The sequence below is a fragment of the Colobus angolensis genome, unplaced genomic scaffold, assembly GCF_000951035.1.
Source record: "Colobus angolensis palliatus isolate OR3802 unplaced genomic scaffold, Cang.pa_1.0 Scaffold7, whole genome shotgun sequence".
Lineage (NCBI taxonomy): Eukaryota > Metazoa > Chordata > Mammalia > Primates > Cercopithecidae > Colobus > Colobus angolensis.
In genome coordinates, this window is record NW_012120709.1 from 1,074,386 (window position 1) to 1,085,211 (window position 10,826).

The 10,826-nt window shown below is 37.4% G+C and overlaps 1 protein-coding gene across 1 annotated transcript; it reads right to left on the bottom strand.

Annotated features, from left to right (window-relative positions):
- Window positions 1–440: 440 nt before the first annotated feature.
- CWC15 (CWC15 spliceosome-associated protein) lies at window positions 441–10,799 on the bottom strand. The gene is made up of 7 exons (XM_011926577.1): window positions 10,683–10,799; window positions 9,202–9,340; window positions 8,512–8,624; window positions 8,116–8,204; window positions 7,147–7,254; window positions 3,457–3,575; window positions 441–831 (listed from the first exon to the last, which is right to left on the bottom strand). Exons 2-7 carry the CDS (start codon window positions 9,330–9,332, stop codon window positions 702–704), a joined length of 690 nt encoding a protein of 229 aa, XP_011781967.1. The 5' UTR covers window positions 9,333–9,340; window positions 10,683–10,799; the 3' UTR covers window positions 441–701.
- Between the last annotated feature and the right edge of the window lie 27 nt (window positions 10,800–10,826).

The following is a 10,826-nucleotide window of genomic DNA, read 5'->3' on the forward strand; positions in this document are numbered from 1 at the left end:
GGGGAAAAGGGCAAGTTAATGAACAACCACAATACACAATGGTAATTTTTCTTTTCAAAAGAAATTATGGCCTGGCGCGGTGGCTCAAGCCTGTAATCCCAGCACTTTGGGAGGCCGAGACGGGCAGATCACAAGGTCAGGAGATCGAGACCATCCTGGCTAACCCGGTGAAACCCTGTCTCTACTAAAAAATACAAAAAAAAAAACTAGCCGGGCGAGGTGGCGGGCGCCTGTAGTCCCAGCTACTCGGGAGGCTGAGGCAGGAGAATGGCGTAAACCTGGGAGGCGGAGCTTGCAGTGAGCCAAGATCCGGTCACTGCACTCCAGCCTGGGCGACAGAGCGAGACTCCATCTCAAAAAAAAAAAAAAAAAAGAAAGAAATTATGGAACGTATTACTAGCAGTATAAATTCCAACAAAAAGTTGGGCACCCAGATTTGGTTATTTAGATTAAAAATATTTATTACAGGCAGGTTTGCTTTTCCCAAGAAAACATATCACTGGAAACATTCGGAGAATGCAAACTGGGTTAAACCTATTCCCAAGTCCATTATCAAGTAAGGTGTCACTAAAGAAAAAGATAGGAGTTTAAAATTGGGGAAGCCCACACACAATTTAGACAGGGAAAAGAAAAAACTCATAAAAATAAGTCAGAATGATCCTTTACGTTTTACAGTCTTTAATTAAGCACATAAAACTGTACTACTTAATATATTTCTCCATGAACTTTTTGTGAAATTCAGATCGCAGTGTATCATTTACAAATCTTTTGTCTTTCTTCTGGTCATCTACACCTTTTGCACAGTTCTTGAAGACAACATCATCATCCCACCTGAGAAGGAAAAGCAAACAAAACGTCTTAAAATGTTTGTATCAGGTGACAAGAATACTACGTGCTCTGCAAGGCGTAGTCAGTTACACAGAAAGACGCTCAACATGTGTATCATTTGATGCAGCAATTACACTCAAAAGAATAATGTCATCCTTAATACATAATCTTGCTTTCTTACGGCAAGAATGGCAATTCCTACTTAGAACATGTAAAACATTCTTACTATTTCTCCAGTAAAAGAAACTTTTGAGTTAAAAAATAGAAATACATAGATTTTAATTGCATAAATATTTAATGCTTTTAGGTCTAATACAAAGAGGCAGCGCCTAGGACTACCCTAATATTAGTATAGGCATTTGTAGATGATAGTAGCCAATCAATTTAATGTAGTTTAGATTATGTGGTTTTGAGGATTGTAGATATTCCTCTTTTATCAGTTAATGTTTAGTAATTATCTACTGTAATATTTGCATTATAGGCCAACAAAAGGAGAAGCAATCATTGGGGTACAATAATTAAGGCTCAGATATGGCACACATGTATGTTAACCACGGAGAAGTACCAGCCGAAGAGCTCAGGGCACAACTCTGGTTGGATTCCATAAGGTATAAGTGTGATAAAAAAAATCGATAAGTAAGTTATAAACATGTGTTATAGAAAATAAAGAGCATGATTTCAGAATATCATCTAGCATATAAAATAGCTGCCCATATACATAATATAGATACCCTCACAAATATACATAAAACACAAACCCATATCATGTGTGTGTGTATGTGTGCATGCGCTTACATGCCAGGAGAAACTGCACATGGGAACAAATGTGGGAAACTGCACAATGAGCAACAAACGTGGGCACCTTTGGGAAATAGTGCAGTAAAGTCATCACTGATGCAGTATACAGAGAAGCATAAGAAGCTGAGCAGATCAATATGACTGGGATATAAGACATGTTTCTATCTCTAATTCCATTTGCATTCAAAAAAAGCAAAAAAAACAAACTATATAGCTTTATTTTTATATATAATCAGTACAGTTTTTTCTGTATTCAGTCTTTCCTCGACTCCAAACAGGCTTTTTGTCCCTCCTTCCCAACACCAAAATGCTCTTTCCTGACATTAGTATTTGTCCTCGATGATCACTCCTCTCCTCCTGAAACACTTTGTTTCACTTCTTTCAGTTCTCCTCCCTTCCCAACTGGCTGCTTCTTGTCAGCCTAGACTCTTTCATTCAAAATTCATTCAATCAATATTTATCAGGCACCTGTATAATGTTTAGAGGTTGGGTAGATGATTAGAACAGGTATTGGTAACTAATCATCTACCTAACCTCTAAACATTATACTAAGCTCAGTTCTGGCTTCTCTTCTCTAGCTATACCCTTCCCTAGGTGATTTCATCCTGTGTTATGGCTTTAAAAAGTTTATCTGAGCTGATAACTTCCAAATCTACTATCTCCAGCTTGGACTAATTCCAGAACTGTATCAGCGGTACTGCATTACTCCAGAGGGGAAAGCGGTCAGTAGTACTGCATCACTCCAGAGGGGAGGGCAGGTAGCAGTACTGCATCACTCTAGATGGCAAATAATAGCAGTAGAGGTGGTGAAAAATAACGAATATGGTTTAAAAGTTAAGCACTGTGTTTCCTTGATGAATGCATATAAAATAACAACCATTCTTCCTCCCTCAACATTTCCTATAAGCTTTTCTGTTTTATTTTACATATCACCATCCAAAGGATTTACAGTATTTACAATTTATACTTCCTCCCTTTTCAGCCCTCCTTTTTACCCCTCCAAACACACACTGTACAGAAAGAATTTAAAAAGCAGGCCTGGGACCACAATCCTTAGAAATGCCTGCTTCCAAGGTTGGCCTCTGGCTGGCATTTGAAAATTTGGGTTTAAGAAATCTTCTCACCGTCACTGTACCTACAATTTACAGATAATGTGGTTTATGCTGAACACCTACTATCCTTTTACGAGTCTGGATTTTGCTATGTGCTAAGCAAAAGCTGCACACATGACTAGCCACCCCCAGTAAAAACCCTGGGCATGGGATCTTGAATGGGCTTCCCTGGGCAGAAGCATTGCACACGTTGCTGCGCTGGGGGAAACAATGTGCTGTGTGACCACTCATGGAAGGGACAGAGCATTGTGAAACCTGCATATGGATTCCTCCATTCTCCGTGTCTGTCTTTCCCTTTATAATCTAGCTGTGTCTTTATTACCTTAGCCAAGCATGTAACTATATGCCAAGTCCCCTGAGTTCTTTTAGTGAGTGTCTGAATGTGAGAGGCCATCTTGAGGACCCTTGATATGCACACCTAAAATGTAAGGGCCTCAGTTTATTACTCTGTCCCTAGTGCTACATAATTATCTAGTACACAGCTGGTTATTGCAACTATCTACTGAAAATAAGTTAATTTTCTTTCATTTAGCTTCTTCCATTATTCCTAATTGAACACAAAAGAGTATCAGTGAACGGACAGTGGACTTTTAGAAGCTTCATATAATGCACCTTGCTATCCAACTTATAATCTGCATGCCTGTGCATATAGACACATAGACACACACACACACACACACACACACACACACTTCATTACTCTGTTACTGTATAGTACCTTCTTTTAACTTTGAAGTTGGCCTGAGGCTGGGATGGGCCAGTGAGATTAAGGAGAGGGTTTCCGCTCAGAATGTTTTCCATACGAATCCTCTCTTCTTCAGCTTTTTGTTCTTGTTCCTGTCAATGATAAAGGAAGATTAATATTTACTTATTTTAACTCTGGGTTCAATTTTTTTTATATTAGCTCACTGAAAAAAAAACAGATCATTAGGATTTTACGGCAAGAAAAGCAGCAAGGCAGGCTTTTTTTTTTTTTGGTTTTTGAGGCATACTAGAAAAGTCTCCCTCATCAAAATAAAATAAGTTGGTATTTTTATTATAAATATTTCATGGTTGATATCACAGTCTCTTCCAACTGTGAAATGTTAGAGATTCACATTTAAATCTATTTTCTTTCTTGAAGTACATGTAAAATTAATAGCTTTAAATTTTAAGCATATATCAATAAGCATATTCTAATAATTTAAGAACATATTAAATATCAAAAAGACACATTTAGCAAAACTATTACCTCAATTTTAAAGGGTCATACATAACTGTGATTAAATTTAATCTTATTTTGAATTACTAACAATGTAAACTTGCATCTCTAGGTTTGGTGACAAGTTATTAATGAAGAAAACTCCTAAAACAGGACAAACTACCACATACAAAATTATATCCAGTTAACATGAATTTCTACTAATTTACCTGAGGTTGATCTATTTTGTTTTTATTGACTTATTATTGAGTTTCTTTTCTTTTTCTTTTTTTTTGAGACGGAGTCTCGCTCTGTTGCCTAGGCTGGAGTGCAGTGGCCGGATCTCCGCTTACTGCAACCTACACCTCCCAGGTTCACATGATTCTCTCGCCTCGGCCTCCAGCATGCGCCACCATGCCCGGCTAATTTTTGTATTTTTAGTAGAGATGTCATTTCACCATGTTGACCAGGCTGGTCTCGAACTCCTGACCTCATGATCCATTCACCTCAGCCTCCCAAAGTGCTGAGATTACAGGCGTGAGCCACCGTGCTCGGCCTCAGTTTCTATTTTTATACCTCCCATCCTTTATCAGTTACAACACTGTCTTTCTTCACTTTTATTTTAGCATCAAATTCTCCAAAGTCAAATCACCCTGAGTTTCCTTCTCAGAATTTGGAATATAAAATGTCTAAAATCCTTAGCTATCACTTCTAGATCTACCTGTTAACGTGTTATCTTAAGCTAAATATAAATCCCATTTTGCTGTGTTTTGGGGATGACAGAAATTGATGACTTAATAGATCAAGGAAAGAGATGGTGTGGAAATCATTTTAAAAAAAAGTTATTATTTTAATAACCTAATTTTTCATATAGATTACTGATACTTCATTTCAATATTCAAATGTAAGCAATGAATTTCATTTTTATGGAGAAAAATAAAAATGAAAATAGGAGGTAAGAAGATCTAATTTGTAAGGAAATAGGAAAATTCCTTTACATCACTGGTCAGAACTTAAATAAAATCAGGAACTATCCATCACAGATTAAGTACAAGTAGCTCTCTAAAAGCTATATATTTATTTGTAACAAATTATACTGATGCTTAAAGGGAAAAGATGTTTCTCTGAAATACTAGAAAAATAGGAGCTTAGGTATACGATACATCCAAATTTATAATATAATGTGTATGACATATAAAGGTCATGGACATTTTATGTTTGGAATATTATTTCCTTTGGAGTTACTGAATGATTGTCACACACAGCACTGGGAAAAAAGGCATAAACTCTTTGAACATTCAAACAGCAGGCGTATTATGTTTCATAATATAAGCTAGTTGTCAGATGGCATGTAGGTCAAATCCTAACTACCTGTTTTTGTAGGTATTTTATTGGAACATTGCCACACTCGTTCATTTATGTACTCTGTGGATGTTTTTATGCTACAACAGTGGAGGTGAGTAGGTGCGATAGAGGCTCTATGACCACCCAGCCTAAAATACGGTTTACTACCTGGCCCTTTACAGAAAGTGTGCTGACCCCTGACAAGAGTTAAATGGTTTGAAAATCTTAAATGTGGGGAGTGGCAAAAACCAGCCAATAGAAAGGGAAACAGGGGTAAAAGAAACAAAACTATCATTCAACTCCAAAAAATATCAACACGTTTTATTAGATGAAACTCACAAAACTGCAAGGCCTTCTGTCTAAAATGCTTATCCTCCCTCAAGGTCAACCAAAAGCATTTAAATTGCTCATCTCTTTATGTGTCCAGAACTATCAGGCAAGCTAAAAGAATTTGGAACAATTGCCCTCTAGTGGTATGCAAGTGGGACTGGGAATGTTTTTATAATTCTTTGACTTAAAAACTACATGTAAAAACTATAAGTTATTATAGGAATTATGCTCTCTTATAATACAAAACTTTGATGAGAATTGTATTTTAAAATGCCTTCCTTCTTCTAATCTGAATTCTAAGTCTTCAAAGTCTATCCCAAATTCTACCTCTTTTCTGAATTCTTCCCTGGCCCTCCTGATTCACATGAACTCACTTCCCTAGATTCCTGGTATTGACCTTGTGGTATCTTTTCTTACTTTCTTTTTTAAAAACAGAACAATTCTTGCATCAAATAAAATTTTACATAGAAATCTACAAAAAAGCTGTGCTGCTCTGGTTGAAAACACCCCTACCTGTCTCATCATGTGTCAAATTTAATATGTTCAAAACAGAACTCATCAACTACCTCTTCTCTCTGCATAAATATGGCAATTCTTTTGCATTCCCTGTATTGATGTATGGCACCAACATTTACCTACAAAGTGAGGGTCCTCTCTGCTGCCACAATCAGTCAGTCACTTTATTTGTCAACTCTACCTCCTTTGTTTTTTATTTTTTCCTGCTCCTTCCCACTTTGACCTCCTTGATAATCATTTCTATCAGCATCTAATTACTTATCTTAATTCCAACTCCTATCATACAAGCTAAGAGTCCCTTAATTGGTAAGATTACTGAAACAGCCTCATAACTCAGTTTTTTTCCAATCCGTCCTCCATATTTTTGCCAGAGTAATCTCTCTAAAATGCATATCCAGTTTTATCAATCTCCTGCTCAAATCAAACAGCTCCTCATGTCCTTTAGAAAAAATCTAGACTCCTTCAGCATTGTTCTGCAAACCTCTAATGCTCTGACTTGCACTTGCCTCCTCAGTTTCACCTCTTATTATCACTCTGGGTAATGCATTCAGAGTTTTAACTATCTTTGAGTTTTATATGTTTTCCTCATATTGTGTAAACGGAGAGACTGTGGGGGCTCAGAGAAGTTACGTAGCTTGACCTTGGTTATATAATATCTACTGACTAATTGCCTTAATAGTACCTAGGCAGGAGACAGAGATAATCTTTATAGACCATGACTATATCTTGATCATCTTTGATCCTCCTGTCAATTAACAGATATTGACTAAATGTTGAACAAATGAATAAACAAGTGAATGACTAGCAAGCTGGTGAATATTACTCAATGTATCTGAACTATTTGGAAAGAATTTCTTACATAACCAGGATACCTAGGATGTCACAAAAATAATAAGATTTATAGATCTACAAGTGCTATAATATTTAGACATGGTAAGGGAGATTTCTAATATAAGAAGATATTACTTATATTCAAAAAAATTTCTACTTTAGTATATGTGAGAAGAGAGATGTAAATATTTAACACTTTGATTTTACCTTCCTGGCCTGCTCTTCAGCTCTTTCCTTTTTAATTTTTTCCAGTTCTGCAAGAAGAGCTGCAGTATCATCATCATCACTTTCTTCTTCAAAATCTTCATCTTCTTCCTAAAAGAACAGCGAGAGCCCAGAATATTGGAGGGAAAATATACATTACCAAAACACAGTACATATATACAATGTATCACCCTAAGAAAGTCAAAACAATTTTATGTAGCTCAAAACAACTTTAAGCTAGCAAGTAAAGATAATCAAAAGTGCAAAAAACTGTGCTAAATTCTCAGAAGAAAATAATTTCAAATGAATAATCATTAAATTTCACTTGAAATTAGGTTTCTTGTTTTAACTATTATGAGTAACTCCATCATTTAACTCTAGAATTAACTGCTAATATGTATACATAGTTAGATATTACTCATTGGATGCCACTCAGGTTTTTCACTGTCCTGTATGTAGAAAACTGCAAACTGATTATAGGCTCTAGGGTCCCACAGAATTTTAACATTAACTGATGTGCTAATCCTTAAAAACCTTCTGCTTAGATTACTTCCCTCACTAAGCACAGAGGGAACCATTAAGTGTACTTCACTTATAGAAGGGGGCATATCTAATGTGGAAAGGCCTCCAGGTACAACTCTAGAGGGCACTGTTTATAGGAAACCCAGTGTGAAGAGTGCCCTGTAGAGGTGTGCAGTAGTTTAGTACAGGACATCATTTTGCGGGAAAGCATGTCCTTTAATAGATTCCTTCCATATGTGGTTCTCTAGAGACCAAACTTGTTCTTAAAAGTCCCACAAAATAATACTTTTTGTTTTAAAATGAACTATGAAGTTTAGCACTGAGGTCAGGGTTATATTTGCATAACAGCAAGCAAATATGTGTCACTTCTTAAAGCCAAAGGCGTAACAAGTATTTTAGAAAAACACGGTAAATCAATTATTAGAGATGAAAGGAGAAAACAAAACATACATCTGTTAGAGGGTCATCTGCATCAAGGTTGGCAGCAGGAATCTGGTCTAACCGTGGCTTTTTTGACACTGAAGAGGAGGTTGTATGTTCTGGGGGGAAACAAAAATCACTTAACTTAGTAAAACAAATACTGCATTTCTTAAAATGTTTTAGGGACCTGTGGGCACGAGGAGCCCACATTGAAAGCATTATCCACAGTGAAATCACATCCACAGTGCCTGGGCAAATAAGCCTTTGGTAAATATTTGTTATTGTTATCTCTTTAATGACTTAAGTATTACAGCTCATATCAATCTGTAAAAGCAAACAAATGGTTAATATTTTCCAGTTGCTACATAAAAGAAAAACTATCAACAACATAATTTTAGAGACAAATGTCTTAGATAGTTTTGGTACCTCGGGTTGGACGATCTCTATTTTTCTCTCTTGCAGCAGCTCTCTCTCTTTCTTCCAACTCTCTCCTGAAGTCACGGTTACGAACCTCTTCAGGGGCATCCTGAGTAGTTTGTCTAAAGTAGAAACAAATCAGGGCAAAAATGTTACTTAAACACACACACACACACACATACACACACACACACGACTGTGGTAATGGAAGACAATTCAGGAATGAGACTTTGTCCTTCAAGCATAAAAAAGGGAAGTAGATAAGATCATAATCTAATCTGAAGGTTAATAACAGCCACTCTTGTGATGTTCCCAATATTTCAAGAAGTCCAAATTCAATCATGCATTTTCCTATAAGGCTTTACAGTGATTAAAATGTCTTTAATTTTTATTGGTATTATGAACTCAGAACTTAACGGTAATACTTTTAATATATTGACTGGTGCTGATAGTGCATAATCTCTCTGAGGCATTATTATTTCTGTTATTTATTGTATCTACATACGAAAATTTCTGGTTAGTAGGAATTTTGCATTTTAAAATCACAGGGCAGAATTTTAGTGTTAAACATCCTATTGCATTCTAATCCTATGAAAATAGATAAGTGACACAACTCGAACATACTACTGTATCATGACCATGCCATTTAACAGATTTGGTCTTGTTTTGTGAACAAGAAAAAAAAGAAAGTCTTACTACCTGTATTTTATCTTTGTGTGAGAGGGTAGGTCTCTGCTTGAATACTGCTTTGAAAGTTGGCTCAAATCACCTTCTCCTTTTCCCCTTCCACCTCTTGCAGGTTCAAAGGTTGGCCTGGCTGCTGTTGTCATCTTTTATGCTTTGAAGAAAAATATAATCAAGTTATTTCCAATAATACAAACACTCATTTTACAGAGTATTAACATCCATACTAGTGAAATAAATTCTAAAACTCATTCCCCTAAACCTGCTTAATCTTCTTAAATAGAAGTTTTCAGGAAAACAAATTATGAGGCTTAGGCCGTACAAGGAATATGGCTTCTTAGGCTTGTCTTAGTACAAAAAATTCTGTCATGAAGATCTGAGTTTGCATCCCTATTCTCTTTCTGACTATATGGGCTTGAGCAAGTCACCTGGCTTAACTTTCTGTCATCTGTGGAATGGAGATATTCCTCATAGGATTACTATAAGAATTATGACACTTGACATGTCAAAAGCCTTGAAAAATACAGTACTACCATGACTAAGTTTTAAAAATTTCCAACTCAACCTCACTCTACCAGACTCTCTAAGGTTTGCATTTTATGTAAACTTCACACAATAGCAAATAGGCTAGTAGAAACAAAAGCTAAAAACAAACAAAAAATATCACTGACAAAGTTACTAAGTGTCTGAGAAAAAAGTTACCAAGGAAAGTGTGTTAAACTTCAATGACAGTTACATAGAAAAAAATTCTTAACCTTTTGTTGAGCCAATTTTCTCCTACAACAGGCATCACATTATAAATCAGATCGTTTGTGGGTTATAATTTAAGGACTGTTCAAAAAAAAAAAAAAAAAAAAAAAAAAAAAAAAAAAACAGGAACCTCAGCCCCAGAGGATTCTGATGCCAAAAATCAGGGACCCATTCCTTAAGTTACTTTCTGCTTGGCGCAGTCACAAGAATACTGTCTAGCAGATGCAGTCACTAAAACCCTGTTAATGTCGGAAAAGCAAGTGTCTGGGGAGGGTTGGCGAACTGGGAGGATTTTTTTTTTGGGGGGGTGCTTTCTCCTAATTTTCAAAAAGAGTAAGAGACATGTATACAAAGAAGAAACGGGGTTATCTGGAGCTGGGGATCCGCCCCTTCCCACACACCAAGGGAATTATCACTCCGGCCTCTCGTGAGCTAGTCTTTGGCTATAATCAGAAACTCGTTGCCCCTTAACCCGTGCCCAGGGCTGCAGGGGTGCGAGGGGTAGTGAAGGGAGGACCTGGGGTTCGCTTTACGCGGTAGGCGATCTGCCTTTATGCTGCGATCTCCTCTGCGGGCCCGAGAGCTCCGGACGCGCCTGACAGGCACTCGGTTTCGCCCCTAGCCCGCTGCTCCAGGTCCTCCACCGCCCGCACTCCGCACTCTGCACTCTGCCGCCGACTCCGACCCCAACTGCCCTTTCCCGTACCACCGGGATGAGGAAGATAACCTATCCTCCTGCAGCTCACACTGGCTGAGGTCCGATGCAGCAATCTCCGAAGATCATACAAACGCCATTACGACTCCGGGCTCCCAGAAACCTCTGCGCCCAGGGCTAGCCCCCCTACGACCCGGAAGCAAAATCCAAGCGCTTCGGGGGCGGAAGCAACGAC

Coding starts and splice junctions, on each gene's coding strand:
- CWC15 (XM_011926577.1), bottom strand. CDS start 9,332: ATGACAACAGCAGCCAGGCCAACCTTTGAACCTGCAAGAGGTGGAAGG. Junction 3,576..7,146: donor CTGAAGAGCAGGCCAGGAAG/GTAAAATCAAAG, acceptor TATCATTGACAG/GAACAAGAACAAAAAGCTGA. Junction 832..3,456: donor AACTTCAAAGTTAAAAGAAG/GTACTATACAGT, acceptor TTTCCTTCTCAG/GTGGGATGATGATGTTGTCT.